We start from the raw sequence: 24,047 nt of genomic DNA on the forward strand, positions 1-24,047 counted from the left end.
CCCAGCCCCTTCTGCAAATCCCAAGTGTGCTGTGAGTTTTACCTGAGCCATCTGCTTTGACGTATATTTCAGCTGTCTGTTTCAGGATCTGGTATGTCACTTCATACTGTTCAAAGAACTTGCTGTTTTCTATAAAAGACTAGAGAGGGATGCACAATTGGTCAGCAGTTAGCGAACGTTAGGCTTGACCACAAACGACAAGGTTTAATCTGCCTTATAAGCTTATGGGTATTTTCTCCAAGGCTACCAACCTCATTCTATTGGAAAATGCAAAATTAATTCCACTGTCATGAATTACTCGGGTTCTATGTGACCCATACCCTGTGCCTACATTCTCAGTACCAACTAAGCACCAGACGGAGAAAACATTCTATTTCTTTACTCTGCAAAGTTTTTTTTTTCCCAAAGAACAGAATTTTCTCCAGAGGATCTGGGACTAACATTTAGAAAGTGCTAAATTTGGGGGACACTTTAATGTCCCGCTGTGTTGGAGCTATAGAAGTCTGCTGTTCTTTGAACACTAGCCCTGGGGGATGACTGACTGCTTTGAGGAAATTCCAGTTAAAAATATATGACAGTGAAAACACTTTGGTTAAAAATAAAGAAGTAAAAAGTTTAAAAATAATTGTATATGCTGCCCATATTAAGGATGGTTTCATATTCCAATTAACTAGCCTCCCCCCAAAAAGAGTACAGACTAAGATACAGCTTTGTGTTAATCTGTACAGAGTCTACATACAAAATAAAATCAGTATTACTGCATAGAGACAATGAAAGTGAGAACTCAAAAAAAAAAGTCTTAGGTAAACTTTGTATTAACGCTTAACTCCCTACCCCCCCCCATGCTGTTTAAAAGATTGTACTTATTACTCCAAGTAGAAAATTAATACAATTATAGATAGCAATGTGTCTCCAAAATCTCTTCCAGTTCTCCTACTAGCAGAATGAATTCTAAGAGTTTATCAATTAAAATAGTTAAGAAAGATTATCACTATGATAAAATGCAAAGTTATGCTTTACAAACTGGAGCCTTGTACAGTGTGCTAGCAGATCTGTATAACATGCTAACTGATGTTTCATATAGAGGCAAAAATGGCTCATAAAACAGTATCATGAACATTCTTAGATCTTTACCACTAGTTACCTTGTTTCAATATAAAACCCTATATCATATATTGTATGCTAATATATTATAATAATAATTATATATTATATGCATACAATATATTATATGTCGAGAATATTAAGAATATATACTATATATTACATATACTTATATATGCATATTTAAATTAAAATGATATAATTTAGTTTATTAAAAATATGGCTAAAACTGGGTTATAGAATCAAATGTACTCTTAGCATGGATGATAAGAAAAGTTAAGGCACCACTTAAGATGTTGAAACAAAAATATTAGAAGTAAGAACATTTCTGCCTTTCATTTATAGATAGACATAATAAAAGCACATTACTTTCACCGAGAGAGCTAAATCAGACAATTATATATAAACCTTTTAAAATTTTATCACGGTTGTTTATTTACATTAAACATTATATATAAATATATATATATATATACACACACACACACATATATATATATATATACACACACATACATACACACATATATATCCTATATGTATAATTATATGTTATATGTAATTGTATTATATAAGATATAATTATATATTCTATTACATTAAATACTAACTACAGTGAGGAGTGTTTAATATTTACAGCACATTTATAAATTATTCTCTAGAAATAAAGTGGATACAGAAAGCTATTAATTCCATGGTCCGAGAGGGTTCTGTGATTATTTTATTGAATGACTTTAATAGGGATTTTTGTTTAGCTGAGAATGGAATATGACAATAGTTGTCTAGAAAATGTATTACTTAGTCTTAAGTCCTACTCTTACTCCCAAAAGAGGGAAAAGAATAATTTGACCTTAAATGGTGGGCCATTCTAATCAAACAAGCAAGCCATTTTGGTTTAAAAATGGAATGTTATAGTTAATACTCAAAATGGTGTTTGAGCAATTGAAGAAACAACAGCTCTTGACAGAGAAAACTATTGTCTCTGTGAAGTTACTGCAAACCGCAAGAAGCCGTGAATGCTGAAGACTAGAGACTGGCAGCCATAGTGCCTTGGCTGCTTAAAATATCCTTGCCTGACTAACTTTCAAATTAATTACAGGTGAATAAAAAGAAAATGCTTATTTCTAGCATTGTCTCAGGCCTAAAAATAGGAGGCAAGATAAGAATAAAACCAAAGAATTCATTATCATTGATTGAGCTTTCCTGTGAGAACAATTAGACAATTAATTTTATAAGAATCCTATTTGTTATTTCAAACATTTACCGGCCCCAGTGGCTTGGAGAAGCCACTGAACAGTGAAGTTGTCTGGGACAGCCACGCTCACAGGAGCTCACGAAGCCTCCGTTTTACTGTATTAGACATGTCTCTCAGGGAAATGCACATTTTAATTTAAAATGACGTGGTTAATTTACTTTATTAATAATGTGGCTAAAACTGGAGTATGAAATCAAATGGACTATTATTAGCATGGATGATAAAGTAAGAAAAGTTAAGTTACTACTTAATGATGTCGAAACCAAAATATTAGAGGTGAGAACATTTCTGCCTTTAATGTACAGACATAATAAATAAAACCTCATTCATTTCACCAAGAAAGCTAAACCAGCTAATTATAAATCCTTTAAATTTTATTAGGGCTGTCCATTTACATTAAAAATTGTTGTGAATGGTAAGGTAAGTGTTTGTGTTATTTATGGTGGACTTGAAATCTCTACAATTCAAGACATTTTCTTTCTATCAGATGAAAAATAGAAACATTGAATCCCTGTTTACCTAGCAAAAATGGACGCTCCATGTTTATTATCAAGACCACTGCAAACAATTCTGACATCAAAGGTGCCTAGCCAATGCTTTCTACAATCACTGATCAGTAGCATATGGTCTAACATTTAAATAGTTTTTATTAAATTTAAATTTATTTATTTGTGTGTATGCTTTATATATCAGGATATATGTGCCATGGTATACTTATAAAAGTCAGAAAACAACTTGTGGAAGTTGGTTCTACATGTAGGCCACATGGGACTGAGCTCAGGCTTGACAGCAAGAGCTGTGCAGTTTCAGTGACTATCAGTGATGGTCTAATTGCTTTCATAACAAACATAAAGGCATTTACTTTTCAAAAATGTAAAGTCCTCATCGGCTCATAGCTCAGCTAGGAAGCATAGCCAAAATTCTCCAACCCTTACAATGTGCACTCCCTTTTCTCTGCATGTGATTAACGTCAAGTGAAACACCAACGCCGGGAAAGCTAATCGTGGAGTCTTCATAGGCTGAGTATCATCTCCTTTATTATAAAATACAGGAAAGTGCCGTGCTTATAGTCTTAAGTGAGGGAGAAAAGAGTTAGGTTTAAATAACTGACTTTATAGTTTTATTGAAAAATCTTCACACTTTTTGGAACAGTCTGTTCTGGAATGAGTGGGATTTCTCTGAAAGCACCAGAGGACGAGACGAGAGCCACTCATGTGCTGTGACACTGAAAAAAGGCGCTGGGCGTGGTGGTGCATGCCTTTAATCCCAGCACTCGGGAGGCAGAGGCAGGATGATTTCTGAGTTCGAGGCCAGCCTGGTCTACAAAGTGAGTTCCAGGACAGCCAGGGCTACACAGAGAAACCCTGTCTCGAAAAATTAAAAAAAAAGAAAAGAAAAGAAAAGAAAAAAGGCAGTGCACAAAATCTGGGCTTTAGAAGGGTCTCCAATATTCTACTACTACTGTCATCATGATAGAAAGGGAAAAACTGTGCAAAGATGCAACAGTACAGAAATGTCAATCATTCACTACGGTTCCGTGGGTAGCGAATCGCTGACGTGTGAGGAGAGCATGCGTCCCTGTGGCAATGCTTCAGTGCGCCCCAGCTTTCTACCATGTTGCCTGGCCCAGAGGTGAATGCCAGTGGCGACCAAACTACAGCTGTGCAGAAGCATAAAACATTATTCAGTTTTAAACATTCTAAGAGGAAGTAATGTTTAGGAGAACAACAATTTTTTATTCACTACAATTCAATAGTCATCAATATTTTTCGTTGATGACTATTGGTTATTATGGTATTTTGGTTAATTATTTTCACAAGTTATGTATTTAGAGGGTAAAAGTGATGCATGCCTATGAGGGCTTTTGATTTTGAAATATAAAAAAATAAGTCAGCTTTTTTCTCTTTCCAGCCCCTGCTCTCAGAATGCTGACTCTAAGACTATTTATTTATAAATGCCTAGGCTACAAGCTTTGGCCCATGCTTTGACTAGCTATTTAAGCCATACAAACTAGTCTATGCCACATGGTTGGTTACCTTTAGTCTGCTTCATGTGTCTAAGTCTGGGGCAAATCTCTTTTTATTCTATCCTGTGTTCATCCATGTGGCCGGTTACCTCTGCTCAGCTCACATGCTTCTGACCTCCTCTATGCTTCTGGGTGAATCTTCACACCACTTACTGTTTCCCAGAATCCTCTCCTTCCTCCCATTGTCCCACCTCCTTTTTGTTGCCTGAGCTCATTGACCATAGGCCTTTTTACTGACAAGTGTTTCTTATAAGATTCTTTTTTTACATGGAAATATCTAGACTCAAATTCTGACTCCATTTCTTGCTCCTTGTGTCACCTGGGGCATGGGGTTGGGACATTTAAACTCCAGAGACAGCTCCACAGCCTTTCGTCTATGTTAACTGCATTGTGAGTCTTTATTGAGGAGAAAAGTGAAATACTCAGAGACTCACAGTCATTGAAATTATTCACCGCAAAGGGGCTTAAAGCTACTTATAAGAAGCGGAAGCGTTAGCTAGTGATCTTCACTAGTAGAGGAAGTACATGCATAGAAACCCGTTGGGAATGAAGGGTGATGGTCCATTCTACTCATACACGAAACTTGCAGAGCAGTGTGAGTTAGCATCTCAATGAACTCTTTAACTTCATGGAGTGGGCAGGAAGCACTGACATTAACATCAACTCTTAATATATCTTTAGAGGAGTTCAAAGAGAATTATTAATACCATTGTTTTGGAACATCAAGTTGGTAAGGCTGTCCTATTAGGTACTTAATTCTGATTGGCTGTTCCTAAATTGTTGGAACAAAGCACAGAGCCTATGCAATCAAGTCCTACGCCGAGTGCATCATTTGCGATTACTAAATCTGAAGGTATAAATCCATTTAATATTTATGAGACTAAGACAATTACTAGAATATTTTTAAATGGATTTCTTTTCCTTACCAAAATAGTTACAAATGGATAAAGGAACATATTCTAACAGAGTTTACAGATTTTTGAAACAAATGTTTCCCAGACCACTTTAGTGAATCTAGCCAGAAGATATACAAACCACAGGGTAAATATTTGTATTTTTTCAAATTCATGTAGCTAACATATCAGTTAAAGAGCAAAATTAAGATGTAACAAAGCTGATTATGGGTCCAAAATGGGTACTTACAAAAACTACACAGTTTTAAAATGAGTTTCAAGCACATAATCTGTACATGACTGTGACTTGTCAGATTTTAATAAGCTAATATGTTAGCAGTTTCATTTTATAGCTGAGAACCCACCTTAAACATATGTCAGAGAACAGAGATGCTCAGAAAATGAATATTTTCAATCAAATCTTGCAAATAATTTGTGTGAGGGCATGATTATTAGTTGACTAAGAGGAAATCAATTGATTTTATTAAACACATTGTATTGACTATATGTAAATAGAACAGCTGCACTCTTTAATTCAGGGCTACTCTTTAGATAGAATTAGGATTATCTAGACCAATACCCTCAGAACATGAGATAATATTTAAGAATTAAGATGGTATAGAGGTTTGTAGACAAAATTGCCCAGTGCCTGAACATACACAGGCATAGCAAAGTCGTGAAAGGAGACTCACACAGCAAATCTAACACTGACAGTCCCATGTGCAAAACTAAAAACAGTTGCCTATTTATTCACACGGGGAGCTTCGAGGACATGAGGTGGACCTGTGTCAGAGCAATAGAGACTCACGATATAGCTTTGCAGCAGCAGCTCCACAGACTCTCGCCTTCCATACTTGATGATCCAGGACTTCAGCTTTGACTCAGCGAGGACCAGCAGGGACAGCAGACGGTACTTCAGTTCGAGAAACTCCATTTTCATTAAGTGCAGCTCGGATGTGGAGGACACAAAATGAAACCTCGGAACAGACAGGGAGAATTCACAGGATGTAACTAGTAGTAACAGGAGGCTGGCCGAACCTGTTACACTGCAGCCTTCTTAAACTCGCACCGCAGTCAGGGGAAACAATTCTTTTCTTAGCTCAAGGATCTGAGAGAAAACAGGACCGATAGAAGGCTTTGATTTAGTTCTCTTCCCCGCTAACACATCTCTCATCTGTTTCTCTTATAAGCTGTTTTTGCAATGTTACATAATGTTCCTTACAGTATTGAATAAAAATACAGCCTATGATGAGGAACTCGTTTCTGTGATCTGCAGGCTGTGGGAACGTTCCAACTCACTCTCTCCAGTTAATAATATATTAGAATGTTGGCACTCTTAGCGTCTGTGTGGGAACCCACTTTGCATTTACCAAATGCAAGCATTCCTGTTAAAATTGTAACAATTCATCTTGGGAAAGAAAAATGTGAAAAAGAATACAAAAGCATCCACCTAACAATTTTTTTAAAAAGAACCTTCAAAAAAATAAAAAATAAAATAAAATCCGACATTCTCTTACCTCTCAGCCATGTCCTCTAGCTGATCAGGAGGCATTGGGATCCCATTGACAGACCTGGTCCGGTAGATTTCATGGAACGCTCTTTTGTGGGCATCTGTATTTTGAAGCAGATCCTAATATGCAATTTAAAAAAATAAAAACTGTTTTTAAATGAGGAAACATGTTACCAAGAGGCTGAGAAGCATAATTTGCCGGCTGTACTGATGAGTCAATATATTCAACAATTTGTCCCTGCTGCCACCTTCACATGCAGTCAGAGCCTGTCACAGGCTTTTACCTAGAACAGCAATCCATGAGTTGTGGAGGAGCTGCTCGCTCTGCTGGAGTGTCTAACAATCATGGCATCTTTAAACACACATGACACCTGCCCAGCAACGCAGTCAGACCTCTTAAAGGTGTAAGATCCAAGGACTGTGTAGTTACTGCTAGAAACAACCATGAGATGTGTTTTCTTTTTCTTTTTTCTTTCTTTCTTTTTTTTTTCTTTTCTTTTTTTTTTCTGAAAACTGAACACAACAAACTTAACCCCTTAGCGGTAACAGGGATTAGCGTCTGTCCAGTTATTTCCAAGTTGAATGCATGAGGGCTACTTTAAATGCTATTTGCCAATGACAATATACTTTGAGAACATAGTTTTGGTAAAAAACAATTTCCCCCGAGTGCAGAAACCAGGCCCCAGCTAAGAGAGAGCTCAGAGGTGATGTGCAGGGATGTTGTTTCTTGGCAGTTTTCCAGGTCTTTAGGTTAATGTGAGCCTTTCTTTGTCTATTGTGTATTTTACCAGCCACACGCTTACTTATAAGAAGACTACATCTTTGCCACTACCCCAAGCCCACTTTTCACACACACAAAAGGAAACAGTGGGGTGGATGACGCTTATGTGAATTTGCTCACATTGAGCAAAGTTCCATCTACCAGAATGCATAATAGTGTATAAGTCATTGATGTATTAACCCACCAAGGTGATCAATTCAAATTAATATTACTTCTATTAAGTATTATCGACTGGTACAATGGAAAAAGAAGCAGGAATACAAGAGAGACATATTTACTTTAGTGAACTAGTGAAAACTTTTAGGATATGAATTAAAAGAATTCAGAATATAAATTAAAAATAAAGTAATAGAATATAAATTAGCAAAATGGCTCAGCAGGTTAAGGGCACTTCACTTGCTACAAACCCTAACAACTTGAATTTGATAGTTGACACCCATGTGACAAAGGAAAAGGAAAGAGGACTCCCACAAGTTGTCCTAACCCCCACATGTGCACAAGTGTGTGCACACACACAAATGAATAAATAATAAATAAAGTAATAAAAGGTCTTCAGGCTTATAGATATGTAGCTACATTAGAAGCAAGTTAATTTTGTCTTAAACCTTAGTCTGAACTATTTGCCCTGATACATTTTTTTCTACATTATGTTTTGAAGTCTTTAGGCATATAAGTACACACACACACACACACACACACACACACACACTCACTCACTCACATGTCATTCATACCAGATGGAAGGATCTCTGACCCCATGAGGAAAGAGGAGACAGGGCTGTTCTCAGGACAGCTGTCAGTGGTGAGCGATGTAGTCACTCCCCCAGCTTGCCCGCATGCTGACACACCTCCATGGCATATGGGCTTGGCTGAAACTGTCCTCAAGTGACTTCAGAGGAGTCTGTGCCTTCACGCCTACCTCGCCTTTGTTATATCTGTCAGTTTTAATATCCAGTCCACTGGGGGAAAACTCTTTACACTCCACAGGTATGTGAAGGAGTTAGTCCACAGCTAGCACACACTCCTTGTTCTCAGGATACACTATGGCTGTAAAACCGCTGGATACTGAGCAAACTGTAAAACTGTTCAGCATTCCCCTTAGCAAAATACAGTCTAAAACAGATCCAAGCTGTAAGCAAGAACAGAAACAAAACAAAACAACAACAACAAAACCCAAAAAACCAGACCATCCAGGGTAGACATGAATTCAGTGCTTTGGGACATCGGCCTTTGGAATGTGCACAAGATGAGACCCTGGAAACGGTTCTCCTTGATCCTGTAAGAGGGCTAAGTCCAGCTTGTAACAAATACTCTAGGGGGAAGGGGGAGTAGAAGTCACCAGTGTAAGGGCTAGCTATCAAGAGTGAACAACCAGTGAAACACAGAGCTGAGATAATGCCAGGCATTCAATAATGAACAGTAGCGTGCAAATAAGAAGAAGTCATGTTTCTTACAGTGATCAGACATTGGTTAAAGCACTGATTTCCAATATTTTTAAATATCTATGGTTAAGCTTCAAGGATGATCACAGCATACCTGTAGTTGATAATTTCAAGTTAGTAGAGGAAGAACTATTGAAGAAGTAGGACAAACTACGCAGGGGGCAATGGTGGCTACCACCTAGACCAGGACCTGAGGTTTCTGTGAGTTTGAACCTGAGCTTCTTTGTCTCAAAAAAGCTAAAAGAATAGAAGGGAGGGAGAGAAAGAGGGATGAAGAAGAAGAGAGAGGAAGAGAGGGAGAGAGGGATATGCTAGGAAATAAAAAGCCAATTAAAAATCCTCTGTTGACTTATAAATAGCAAAAAAGATAAGTAGCAAAGAGGGAAAAAAGAAAATAGTTAAATGGTTTTTAAAACTCAGATACAGAATATGCTACAAATATAAAGTGCATAACTTTATTAGACAAAGGAATGAGATTGCCTAGATCAGAGGGACAAACAAAACCAGTTAAAATGAAAGATCAAGCAGCAGATATGTATGTGGATGAAGACAAAATGAAAAGGGGAAGGGTTTTATGAGAGATACATCTAATCATTAGGGAAATAGAGAGGCTGGAATTTGTAGAGGGTAAAATACATCAGGAGATACTAACTGAAAACTTCTGTAAGTACCATAAATAGTCCTAATAGGAATTTACTGACTATCAGAGTCCCATATTCATAGAAGATGTGTATTGAACATACATAGTAAATTTGAAAATATCTAAGAACTGATAAAACAGCATAGGAACAGACAAACCTATATCTGTTACTGTAGGAATTATCAACACTCCCCCTTCAGTTACCGAGATGGCTCAACAGGACCAAGTGGGATCCCACACTGTGGAGAAGGGAGATCTAGTGACAGCCCAGAGAAAGAGGAGGGAAACAGGGCTATCACCTAGGAGAGAAAGTTCTTTATGGAGAGCCAGGGCAAAGACCTCACAGGGGAATGAATGTATTTGCCTCTTTGGGGTCATCATTACCGTGAGTTTTCCCTGATTTCTTACCTAAAGGTAAAACATCAACATCCCCTGGCCTGTTTGCCCTCCAAGTTTTATTCTCTACTTGTAGTGAGCATTGTGGTTTCTAAAAAAAAAAAAAAAAAGCAGCCATGTTATGTGAATATGTTATGTGACTATGTTTCTGTTTTAACTCCTGGTGTGGGGTATGGGATGCTTCAGATTTTCAGATTGTCCGTAGCAGCTGAGTATGATTTGTCTTGTGCTCTGGCAGGAGTGTGATTCTGCCAGCTGAAGACAATTTAAATTTGGAATTCTGGGGACTCTTGTGAGGCTATAAAAATGCCAGAGCCTGGAGAAGCTGCTGCTGCCCCTGCTGCTCCTAACTCCCTTTACTGTGGTTTGTCCAGTGGTTGTGAGCAAAGAGAAGTTTGGAGAGAGGAAGAAGTTGGATATCCTCGTGACGAAGTTTGGACTTGCCCCAAGGAACTCAATGCCCCTAATCATCAGGAAGTGTTCTAACAAGATTGACACCCACTTTGCCCTCTAAACTTGCCTACCCTGTGTTGGGGGTTGGAAGGGTTTGGGATGAAGAAGGTTGGAAAAAGAACGCAATAAAGTAGCCAAAAAATATGGATATAAGTACTTTATCCTCTCAAGACAAGTCATATAATTAACACCAGGAACCTGTGTCTGTCTTTATGCATATGGACATATCACAAATGCTCTGAACACTACTTGGTACAATGCAGGTGTTCAATAAAGTTTTGTTGAAAACCCAGAAAGGCTACCAAGAAATAGCTGGGAGCGTAGGGAGAAAAGCAGAAAACAGAATAAACAAAGCAGAAAGCTGAATGAACAAAGAGTTTTGTGGACACAGGCGCTCTTTGCAAAAAGTGTCTGATGGACGAGGAATGAGCAGGGCTAATATTAGTAAATAGATGAGAAGGCCAACCTTTTTCAACCTGGCCTGGGACAGATGATGGTAATGGTTCCTTACAATAGTTTCCAGAGAGAACGGAGAAATCAAGAAGGAGCCTGGATAATTCTTATCCACTTGTATGTATTAATGGAAGAAAGGTATTTGTACAGTAGCTGGGAAGGCAATCAGGGTGAATAGAATAACTTTAATAATGTATGCATGTGTGTTTGTGTACATGCGCACACGTATGCATGTGCAAGTATGTGTGCCTCACATGCACATGTGTTTGTGATAGGAGGGTATTCAATGGAAAGGGGGTGTAGAAGACAATGGAACAAAAGAAGTATATCTGCAACTCTTTGAGAGAAAGGGTAAGGATACTATCTAAGGCTCACAGGAGGGGCTGGCCTTGGTTGGGAGCACAGATGGTTTATCCACAGCAACAGAAGAGAGGATGGAGTATTTGGGCACAGATGCAAGTATGTGGGTTGATGTATTTGTGGGAGCTTGCAGATATTCTTTTCTGATTGCTTCTATTTTTCTTGCAGAAAGAGGAAGCAGTGTCGTCAGCTAGGAGTGAGGACAGGGAGGAGGTGTGGAAAGCTGAGGAGACAAGGTATGAAATAGATGTCCCAGAAATGGAGAGAGCTTGGGGTTGGGAAAGCCTTATGACTGCTGCACAGCACTGGAGCCCAGTTGGGTTAGTCGCTATCAAGTGTGTGGGTTCTCCAGCCCATCAGCTGCCTGTGTGGGGGCACAGGCTATGCAGAAAAGGTCTTTAATCGGGTTTTATATTTTTTTCACCAGACTACTAATAAAAAGAGAGATGTGGACAATGGGATTGAGGATGTGTCCAGTGGGTGAGTTTTATGAACACTTGATTGAGACAACAGGAAGGGAAAGGATGAAATGAAACTGAAGGAAAACAGCATCAGAGACATGGGGTTCAAATGGATGGAGAAACCTTGCTTGATTGGGGAGTAGGATGCTTGACAAAACAGTTGTGGGTGATTTCAGTTACTGCTGATGGATGATGATAGGAGAGGAGGAAGGAGAGAGTGGCAAGGATGGGACATGGAACAGGATCACCACAGAAGAGAAGGCGAAGGGATTGCAAGGCCACAGTAATGAGGATGGTCTGTGGGTTGGTGAACTCTCTGATCCCCATGCCAGGCATCATCATCGGGAAATGAAACTCTAAACAAGGAGAGAAAATTACTTGTCTTGCGTTGACAGTACAAGGAGGCTCAGGGGGTGGTGGAGACTGAGGGGTGGTGGAGACTGAGGGGTGGTGGAGACTGAAAATCATGAGAAAGCTTAAGACTTGAAAGCCTTGCCTTGTCTAAAACAATATGACTCCTACTATGTGCAACAAATTTGTGGGTACATCTTAAGCTTGGAACTTAAGACGATTATGTTGCTATAAGTGAGGGACTTACTTTCTCCCTGCCTGTAGTACACCCATCTACAAACGAGGATGATAAGAGCCATGTCATATTCTTAGGTTAAATGTTCAGTAAAATTAACTGCTTAGACTGAACCATGGATAAATTCTCCATAATCATTAAGAAAGGATAGTCTCTCTTTCTAGATAACGCAACATGAAGTTGAGTAGAAAGGACAGCAGCTATACTTTGTACATATTTTGTATAGTTAATATAATCTGATATACACAGTAGCTTAACTTAAACAGGTTAACTTAAAAAAAAAAGGTGGACTCCAGGGTTTCACTGCCCTCTTCTTGTCTTCACAGGCACCATCCATACATTCAGATAGACACAGACACATGCTCACAAACAAATTACCTGTCTTTGCAGCTTAATTTATTGTTAAATACCTAACACATATATCCTGAATAAATTAAAACTGATCTCATAATTGCAATTACACTGCTTTATGGCTATGCTACTCTAAACACCTGTAGAAATTAAACAAAATAATCTCTAAAACCTAGACTGAAAAAAGAAAGCTCGCCGGGCGTGGTGGCGCACGCCTTTAATCCCAGCACTTGGGAGGCAGAGGCAGGCGGATTTCTGAGTTCGAGGCCAGCCTGGTCTACAAAGTGAGTTCCAGGACAGCCAGGGCTATACAGAGAAACCCTGTCTTGAAAAACCAAAAAAAAAAAAAAAAAAAAAAAGAAAGCTCAACAGAACTGTTTGTAAGTATACATTTTTATGTTAAATATTTAATCAAAAATTTCTTCTTATAAGGTGAATTATCTGCAGTACACATTTTTTACAGAATATCTAACTCTAACTTGTAAACAATGACTATGTAGTAAATAAAGAAAATGGTTTTTTCACGTGTGGTAAGTTCAGAGAACAAACATTCTAGGCTTACATACTGTAACTTTTCTGAAATCAGAATTGCTTTTTATACTGGAAAGGCAAGATAATACTTTCAAACATCCCTGCATATGTATGCAGAATTCCCCTGGTGTTCTCAGATTACTGAATCTCATGTAAGTCTGGTATGCCAGCCCAGCCTACTTACCTCCCTTTGAGGGACTGATTTTGTGCTACCAAGTAAACCTAGAGTTTTTAATTAACAATGATCCACATTTCCTGTCTTTGAAACTTAGCTTATTGTTAAGTACCTATTACATATATTTTGAATAACTTTCATGATTGCAAGTACACAACTTTAGGACTATGTATTCTAAACACCTAGAACAATGTCTAATGAAATGTCTGGCCCAATAAACAGACCATTGCATGACTCACCCTGAACTTGGCCTTGGCAACTATGTGCCTGTTTAGTTTGTTTTCTGTTGTCCTATTGTTGAGTGCTTCAGTTTTCTCACTGTTTCCCCCTTATATTTTAGATCCTCATCTTCTCTCTCAGTCACTACTGTACATTTCACTCTTCCCATCACTTCTGGGTATCATGTCTTGGTTATCATATGCAGGAAGAGAGTTAGGTGTCTGGAACAGGCACATATGAACTCTCTCTGTCTCTCTGAGCCTCCCTTTGTGTCTGTCTCTCTGTATCTATCTTTCCATCTCTCTGTCTCTCTCTATCTTCCTCCCATCAGAATGGCTTCTGTAGTCACTGACCCACACAGAGAAGCCTGTGAGTCATCCAACCAAATACCCAGCTTGTGAGGTGATTAATACCTTCTGCTAAACCTCCTATAACACTCTAGCAAAAGACACACTTGCATTTGATCTACTCTACAACATTTAAATCTATTTTCAGTACATAAACAACAGTCACTTGGGTGTGTGTCATACCTCTCATTTGGAGGCACCACCTTGTCTACAATCTGTTTCTGTTTCCCCTGGAAAGCTACCATGGCAGAGACCTTTCATGAACACTTCCCCAATTAACTCACATGCCCGTACCTCACACACATTTGATATCACATTTAAAATTCTAATATAACTTCTTTTGTGCCAGACAGTCACATGAAGTTCAAGTGCTTTCATTTGTTCCATATTTTACATGAAGTTACTATAGAACATACATTTAAATTCTGATTTGTGAGGGTGGTAGTATTTGTGTTTAGAACTTGCTCCCGTTTATAGGTACTTTGAATCTCATCATGCAATGGGCTTCTGATTTTGAATGTGTGATGTGTCTTGAACTCCTCTACGGCTTTGAACTCTTTCCCCTTCCCAGCCAGGTCTCACAACTACAGAGAACAGAGTCATAGGCAGGAAGGTCCAGACCTCGTGTGCATATTCACGCAGATTGAGCAGACCTCGGAGTTACACTGCCATTTGAGAAAGCAGATGACAGGAAATTGTGCATGTCTGTTTGTGCATATGGATGGTGGCAGGGAAGAGAGGTGGAAAGAGATGATTAGCAAATCAAAAGTTGTCTGAGCATGGTCACTCATGAAGTAGAACAGGGAGCCCAGCAACAAACCCACATATCTATGTTCAATTGATTTTAGGCAAAAGTGACCAAAACCAACCAATCAAACATACCAAAGAGAAGCTTAGAGTGGTGCAAGTCTTTAACCTTAGAACTTGGGAGGCAGAAGCAGGCAGATCTCTATCTCTGTAAATTTGAGGTTAGCCTGGTCTACATATCAAGTTCTAGAGTAGCCAGGGCCTTATAGAGAGACCCTGTCTAAAACAAAGAGAAAGAAAAAAGGAAGGATGGAAAGAAGAAAGGAAGGAAGGAAGGAAGGAAGGAAGGAAGGAAGGAAGGAAAGAAGGAAGGGAGGGAGGGAGGGAGGGAGGGAGGGATGAAGGAAGGAAGGAAGGGAGGGAGGGAGGGAGGGAGGGAGGGAGGGAGGGATGAAGGAAGGAAGGAAGGAAGGAAGGAAGGAAGGAAGGAAGGAAGGAAGGAAGGAAGGAAGACAGGCAGGCTTGTGGCATTAGGCAGAGATTACTTAGGACCCCAAAGGCAGGGACTACAAATGCAAAAAGGAGGTAATGGGATTGTGTCAAGCTATAAGTCCCCCACAGAAAAGGCAAGTAGCTCACAGAGTGAAGGGAGCATCAGAGACAAGTCACTCACAGAGTGAAGGGGGATTAGTAGACTGTGTGTCTCTGTGACAAACGATCTGATATAAACTAGTTAAGGAGACAAGGTTTCTTTAGCTTGTAGTTTCAGGGGCTCCCATCTCTTATGGTAGAAGGTAGTTCATAGCATGTCAGTTAGCAAGGGTTGATTGAAGGGTGGGAGAATATGTTTTGTTTTCTCTTTTACCTGGGCTTGCAAGCATGCAGGCAGGGGCAGGAGCTGACACAGTCAGGGAGTGTCTTCTCCATTAGTTAATACTTCATTGACTTGCTTTTATAGACCACACCCAAGGTATGCTTTACTAATACCCTAGGTATTTCTCAAACCAATCAAGTTGATGATCAACATCACTTATAACAAGGGGCTAATATAAAAAAAAGTACCAAGGAACTCAATCCTAAAAAAAAAGTAGAAAACAGTATCACTATGAAAAATAGTCAAAGGACTTGAACACTTACCACAGAAGACAAAGAAATAGGCCATAGATGGCTGAAAAAGAGGCTCAACATAGCAAGTGATATAACAGAAATCTAACTCCAAACTACAATGAGAGATGACTGCTTGTGGTACTATTATCATAAACATGAAACATAGTAAGTGCTGTCGAGGATGTGGAAAGGGAGATGTCTATATGTTGACACTAATATAAATTAGTGCAGCTATTTTTGGAAAATAGTAAGGAGTTTGCTAGAAAAAAAAAATTGAAAATAGAAATTCCAAGGTGAGCTGGAGGAAGAGAACTTTGTGGGAATCCCTGAAAGAGAAGATTAAGGACAACATGGTATTCCAAACAGTGAAGTTGAGAAAGAACAATAGGGCAAGCCTGGGCGTAGTGGCGCACGCCTTTAATCCCAGCACTCGGGAGGCAGAGGCAGGCGGATTTCTGAGTTCGAGGCCAGCCTGGTCTACAAAGTGAGTTCCAGGACAGCCAGGGCTACACAGAGAAACCCTGTCTCGAAAAACCAAAAAAAAAAAGAAAGAAAGAAAGAAAAGAAAGAAAAAAAAAAGAAAGAAGAAAAGGGCTTGGTGGGACAGCAAGAAGCAGAAAGGAACAGGAAGACAGCAAAGGAAGCAGCCCTCATCTCCACCCCCAGCTGTGTGGGTTGGGGTAACCTACAAAGCCTCAGCCACAATGTAGGCCAGGCAGATTTGCCAGTCCTAGATGCAGAAGAAATCCATTATTGCCTCAAGCCTTAAAGTCACTGTAGGGTTTGGTGTGACTGTGAGTGCACCTGCGTATAGGCCAGCAAGGGGTGGGGGTGGGGGGTCGGGGAAAGCCATGTCACTACTTCCTACATCTGGAGACATGATGAAACCGAATTACCCTTTCAGATCTGAAAACAAGCTGAAGGAGGTTGGGGGAACATCCTGTTACAATGACTGGGTGGGGGATGCCAAAAATAGGCTTTCATAGAGAGGAGTGCAGGTGAGCATGGAGTGAGGGAGAGGCATAAAGCCCATAGACAAAATACCCATCTCATTGCAGACGTGTGCCTTGTTTATGCTTGAATGTTTGCCTTTTGCGTGTTTAGCCTCTGGACATTCTAGAATGTGGAATGAGTGGATCACTCCTGGAGACATGGGCCATGAAGGTCATTCGAGCCAACAGCAATTCCCAGTACACAAAGAAATAAAGCCTCTAAAGAAAATACAGTTTGGGGGTGTCAACTGACCCTTGTCATGCTACATGTCCAACCAGCCTAAACATTATGGACTAATAGGCTCAAGCTAGGACTGACAGCGCCTCTGCTTAAGCATAGCAAGTTGCAATATTAGAGGAGCTGGAAAATAGCTTCTTTAATCATCTGTCTTCAAAAACAAACAAACAAAAAATAAAACAAACAAAAACAGGCTTTCTTTCCATTTTGTTCTTTTTGGTATTTTATATCATTTAGTCCCCTTTACTTCTGCACTTTCCTTTATTTGCAATCCTATGTTGGTAGCCTATTCTTTTCATTTTCCTCATATACTCTTCTGCTTTTCTTGAACCCTCTCCTTTTCCCTTTCCTTGTCTCAAAGATTTTTGTTACTTTCACTTTTATACATATTTAACTCCATTCATATTTATCCTCCATTATGGCTACCATTTTCTTTTCTGGAGTTATCATGAATGAAAACTCCTAGAGAAGCTGTGTCTACAAAGACTGATGGGCTCGTGAGAAACACAGTAGGGTGGAGATGGTAGGGAATGCAGTCCAGGACTTAATTATACCTTATCTTGGGCTAGCCTCTACCCCCTTTTAGCTCTCTGAATGGTCATTTTTTTTTGCTACCTCTTTATAGGACACATTGTAATTTGTAGATAAAAAGCATCTTTACCAACTTGGAGGTCACTAGCTTCCACTAACCCAAAAGCTGAGACTGTCATTCGATAGCATCTGGGGCTGTATGACAGATTTCCTTATCTTGCCAGAACTTGCTTCTCTGATATTTTCATCAATGTGTTTTGTAAATGCCTGTATTCATAACTCTCTTTCTTCTCTTACTATAAATACCATGAAACTGGAACACAGAACCTGGGTAACCTACATACAGATGTCCCAGACCACGGTCACAGAAACATGGCTCCAGGCCACACTGTCTTTTATCTTCTTTGAGGTGAGAATTCTGTATTTTGTGTTGACAGTGGTATACTGTTTACCTTTAATCTATTTTTACTATATTTCTTTTGCTATTTTCCTTCCTCACACTTGGTTAAGGGAGGGCCAGAGATGGAACCCAGAACCCCACATTTGTGGGGAACGACACTTTCAAGCCTGATTTCAATTGCATTTTCATATTGAGTTTAGTTTGGTGATGTTGCTGTCATGGTATTTATTTATTTTTCCTCTGGGTGGTACTAGGTACTGGGTCCCCAAGGAGAAGCATCTCACTGATAAGACCCTCATATAGAGATATTCTCCACAATAAATTTGTATAAATTGCAACATAGAAACACAAGAAATATGAAAGAGCAGAGCAACGTGATTCCTTCAAAAGTTAATAACTCTACAAAAATGGAATCCAAAGATGTTAAAATGGCAGCAATGTCAGGAAAAGAGCACAGAAGTCTAGTGAACAAAGACCACAAAAGCAATCCAAACTTAAAAAATCATGGTTAAGAAATTCAACAAAGGGGCGCCTATTCTTTAAAAATAAAAGGGAATATTAGACATACCAAGTTCAATTAATCAATTAAGAAGAGCATCACCAGTAACAAAAAAAACAGATAAAAGAGAGAATATTAGTCATGAGGACACAGTTGAGGAATTGTCAACTCAGGTAACAATGAAAACAAAAACACACACACACACACACACACACACACACACAAAACAATTAAAAAAGAAAACAAAACAAAAACAGAAAAAAGCAATCACATATTGTCCTCTGAAAGGCTCTACCCAGCAGCTGACTCAGAAGGATACAGACCCCATAGCCAAACAGTGGATGGGGCTTGGGGACTCTTATGAAAGAATAGGAGGAAGGATTAAGGATCCTGAAAGGGATAGGAACTCCATAGGAAGACCAACACAGTCAACTAACCTGGACCCTTGAGGCTCTCAGAGTCTGAACCACCAGCCAAAGAACACATATGGACTGGACCTAGGCCTCCCCAATTATATGTATCTGCTTGACCTTCATGTGGGTCCTGAACAACTGGAGCAGGGGCTATCCCAAAAGCTGTTGCTTATTTGTGGGATATATTCTAATAGTTGAGCTGCCTTGTCTGGCCTCAGTGGGAGAGGAAGTGCCTAGTCTTGAAGAGACTTGAAGTGTTAGGGAGGGGTGGGGATACCCAGGGGACCCCCACCTATCCAGAGGAGAAGGGGAAGGGGGAAGGATTGTGAGAGGGGGCATTGAGCAGATATAAAGAGAATAGGTAAAAAAGAAAAATTAAATTAAATTAAAAAAAAATAAGCAAGCACAGTGACAATATTCAAAACTGGGGACACAACAAAGAGATCAAGCTTACAATTGTGGTATTTAAGAGAAAAACCAAGCTGTAGATAAATATATAGAGAACATATTCAATGAAACAATAGCAGAAAATTTCCTCTATCTAGGAGTGAAGGTAGGAGAGATGAACATGTGCCCATATAAGGCCTTTAGATCCTGGATAGAAAAAAAACAGGGGAAAAAAATCTAAGTTTTATTATAAAATCATATGACTATGAAACTTATAAGAAAATTTGAAAACTGCAAGAAAAACTCCAAGTAACTTATAATCTGCCAGGATGAAGAAGATCTCTCAGCAGAAACTTTAAAAGCCAGAAAAACCTGGATTGGGGTAGTTCACACCTTGAAGCAAATAACTGCCAAACAAAACTATTATAGCCAGCAAAACTATCCTGCAAAATCAAAATAGAAATAAAGATCTTTTATGATGCATAAAGCAAATTGTGACCACTATATCAAAATTGCACAAGATACTTAAGGGAACAATACATGGCAAAATGAAATATATATACACCAAAAAAAAAAAAAAAAAGAGATGAGGGTCGCAATATAGAAGAATAAAATGTAATTAACTCATTAGTCAGCAAACCTCCAAGACAGAGAAAGAAATTTAGCACATAGCTTTCAATCATTGTCCTAAAAATAGATAGTCTTAACTCTCCACTTAAAAGATTCTGTCTTGGCACTTGGATTTTTAACCTATGAATTAAAATTTAAGTATCAGGCCGCAGAACACCTGTGGGAGCCATCTTGGGTCCTGTCCCTCAGTGACTAGTCTACATAGGTGAGTATGCAGAATACAGAAGCTACACAGCTTCTGGGACAGGCAGAAGCAACACAGCTTCTGGGACAGACACTGTTTCAGGTCTACATCTTCAGCCAGGAGGCAGGTCCAAACAACAGATATCTGTGCACCTTCCCTGCAAAAGGAGAGCTTGCCTGCAGAGAGTACTCTGATCACTGAAACTCGGGAGAGAGCTAGACTCCCAGGTCTGCTGACAGAGGCTAACAGAATCACAGGAGGAACAAGCTCCAACCAGAGACAACTATAACAACTAACTCCAGAGATTACCAGATAGCAAAAGGCAAACATAAGAATATTACTAACAGAAACTAAGACCATTCACCATCATCAGAACCCAGCACTCCCAACTCAGCCAGTCCTGGATACCCCAACACACCCGAAATGCAAGACTCGGATTTAAAATCATATATCTTGATGCTGGTAGAGGACATCAAGAAGGACTTTAATAACTAACTTAAAGAAATACAGGAGAACACTGCTAAAGAGATAGAATAACTTAAAGAAATACAGGAAAACACAACGAAACAGGTGATGGAATTGAACAAAACCATACAAGACCTAAAAGGGGAAGTAGACACAATAAAGAAAACCCAAAGTGAGACAATGCTGGAGATAGGAACCTTAGGAAAGAAATCTAGAACCATAGATGCAAGCATCAGCAACAAAATACAAGAGATAGAAGAGAGAAACTCAGGTGCAAAAGATTCCATAGAGAACATGGGCACAACAATCAAAGAAAATGCAAAATGGAAAAAAGATTCTAACTCAAAACATCCAGGAAATCCAGGACACAATGAGAAGACAAAACCTATGGATAATAGGAGTCGATGAGAATGAAGATTCTCAACTTAAAGGGCCAGCAAATATCTTCAACAAAATTATAGAAAAAAACTTCACAAACCTAAAGAAAGAAATGCTCATGAACATACAAGAAGCCTACATAACTCCAAATAGACTGGACAAGAAAAGAAATTCCTCCCGACACATAGTAATCAGAAGAAAAAATGCACTAAATAAAGATAAAATATTAAAAGCAGTAAGGGAAAAAGGTCAAGTAACATATAAAGGCAGGCCTATTAGAACTACATCAGACTTCTCACCAGAGACTATGAAAGCCAGAAGATCCTGGACAGATGTTATGCAGACCCTAAGAGAACACAAATGACAGCCTAGGCTACTATACATACCCAAACTCTCAATTACCATAGATGGAAAAACCGAAGTACACCATGATAAAATTAAATTCACACAATATCTTTCCACGAATCCAGCCTTTTAAAGGATAATAAAAACACCAACACGAGGATGGAAACTACACCCTAGAAAAAGCAAGAAAGTAATCCCTCAACAAACCTAAAAGAAGACAGAAACAAGAACAGAATCCCAACTTTAACAACAAAAATAACAGGAAGCAACAATTACTTTTCTTTAATTTCTCTTAACATCAATGGACTCAATTCCCCAATAAAAAGACATAGACTAATAGACTGGCTACACAAACAGGACCCAACATTTTATTGCTTACAGGAAACCCACCTCAAGGAAAAGGACAGACACTACCTGTGATGGTTTGCATATCCTTGGACCAGGGAGTGGCACCATCTGAAGGTGTGGCCTTGTTGGAATAGGTGTGACATGGTTGGAATGGGTGTGTCAATGTGGGTGTGTGTATAAGATCCTCACCCTAGTTGCCTGGAAGTCAGTCTTCCACTAGCAGCCTTTGGATGAAGATGTAGAACTGTCAGCTCCTCCTGTGCCATGCCTGCCTGGATACTGCCATGCTCCCACCTTGATGATGATGGACTGAACCTCTGAACCTGTAAGCCAGCCCCAATTAAATGTTGTTTTCATAAGACTTGCCTTGGTCATGGTGTCTGTTCACAGCAGTAAAACCCTAACTAAGACACTACCTCAGAGGAAAAGGCTGGAAAACAGTTTTCCAAGCAAGTGGTCTGAAGAAATAAGCTGGAGTAGCCGTTCTTATATCTAATAAAATTGACTTCCAACCCAAAGTTATCAAAAAAAGACAAGGAGGGGTACTTCATACACATCAAAGGTAAAATCTACCAAGATGAACTCTCAATTCTGAATATCTATGCTCCAAATACAAGGGCAGCCATATTCATTAAAGAAACTTTAGTTAAGCTCAAAGTACACACTGCACCTCACACAATAATGATGGGAGACTTCAACACCCCACTCTCACCAATGGACAGATTGTGGAAACAGAAACTAAACAGAGACACGTGGATACTAACTGAAGTTATGAAACAAATGGATTTAATATCTATCTACAGAACATTTTATCCTAAAACAAAAGATATACCTTCTTCTCAGCGCCACATGGTACACATATAATTGGTCACAAAACAGAACTCAACAGATACAAAAATATTGAAATTATCCCATGCATCCTATCTGATCACCATGGACTAAAGCTGATCTTCAATAACAATGTAAATAATAGAAAGCCAACATTCACATGGAAATTGAACAACACTCCTTGGTCAAGGATGAAATAAAGAAAGAATTAAAAACTTTTTAGAGTTTAATGAAAATGAAGCCACAACATACCAAACTAATGGGACACAATGAGCACAGTCCTAAGAGGAAATCTCATAGCCCTGAGTGCCTCCAAAAAGAAACTAGAGAGAGCATACACTAGCAGACTGACAGCACACCTAGAAGCTCTAGAACTAAAGGAAGCAAATTTACCCAACAGTAGTAGATGGCAGGAAATAATCAAAATCAGGGCTTAAATCAACCAAGTGGAAACAAAAAGAACTATTCAAAGAATCAACCAAACCAGGAGCTGGTTCTTTGAGAAAATCAACAAGATAGATAAACCCTTAGCCAGACTAACTAGAGGGCACAGTGACAGTATTCTAATTAACAAAATCTAAAATGAAAAAGGAGACATAACAACAGAAACTGAGGAAATCTAAAACATCATCAGATCCTACTACAAAAGGCTATAGAACCTGGATGAAATGGACAACTTCCTAGACAGATACCAGGTACCAAAGTTAAATCAGGATCAGATTAAAGATCTAAACAGTCCCGTCTCCCCTAAAGAAAGAAGAAGTCATCAATAGTCTCCCAACCAAAAAAATCCCAGGACCAGATGGGTTTAGTGCAGAGTTCTATCAGACCTTCAAAGAAGACCTAATTCCAACTCTTCTCAAACTATTCCACAAAATTGAAACAGAAGGTACCCTACCCAATTCATTCTATGAAGCCACAATTACTCTGATACCTAAATCACACAAAGATTCAACAGAGAAAGAGAACTTGAGACCAATTTCCCTTATGAATATCTATGCAAAAAATACTCAATAAAATCCTCACAAACCAAATCCAAGAATACATCAAAATGATCATACATCATGACCCAGTAGGCTTCATTCCACGGATGCAGAGAAAGCTTAATGCACAGAAATCCATCAACGTAATCCACTATATAAACAAACTCAAAGAAAAAAACACATGATCTTCTTGTTAGATGTTGAGAAAGCATTTGACAAAATCCAACATCTTCATGATAAAAGTCTTGGAAAGATCAGGAATTCAAGGCCCATACCTAAACATAATAAAAGCAATCTACAGCAAACCAGTAGCCAACATCAAACTAAATGGAGAGAAAATCAAAGCAATCCCACTAAAATCAGGCACTAGACAAGGATGCCCACTTTCTCCCTACCTATTCAACATTATACTTGAAGTTCTAGCCAGAGTAATTCGACAACACTAGGAGATCAAGGGGATACAAATTGGAAAGGAAGAAGTCAAAATATCACTATTCGCAGATGATATGATTGTATATATAAGTGACTCCAAAAATTCCACCAGAGAACTCCTAAAGCTGATAAACAGCTTCAATGAAGTAGCTGGATA

At 39.0% G+C, this 24,047-nt stretch overlaps 1 protein-coding gene across 16 annotated transcripts in view; it reads right to left on the minus strand.

Moving 5' to 3' along the window:
* The window catches only part of Syne1 (spectrin repeat containing nuclear envelope protein 1), a 504,890-nt gene that overhangs the window by 326,732 nt on the left and 154,111 nt on the right, over positions 1-24,047 (minus strand). For 15 of the 16 annotated variants that reach the window (XM_085842609.1, XM_085842616.1, XM_085842617.1 and 12 more), the window contains 3 exons: positions 6,796-6,908; positions 6,087-6,255; positions 43-139 (listed from right to left, as the gene is read on the minus strand). In XM_085842609.1, the coding sequence (XP_085698735.1) occupies positions 43-139; positions 6,087-6,255; positions 6,796-6,908 (379 nt within the window). Of the gene's footprint in view, positions 1-42; positions 140-6,086; positions 6,256-6,795; positions 6,909-7,072; positions 7,131-24,047 lie in introns of those variants that run through there. The other variant, XM_029482409.2, reaches the window with a different exon arrangement.

The sequence above is a fragment of the Mus caroli genome, unplaced genomic scaffold (genome assembly GCF_978045245.1).
Source record: "Mus caroli unplaced genomic scaffold, Mus_caroli_1 scaffold_9, whole genome shotgun sequence".
NCBI classification, from domain to species: domain Eukaryota; kingdom Metazoa; phylum Chordata; class Mammalia; order Rodentia; family Muridae; genus Mus; species Mus caroli.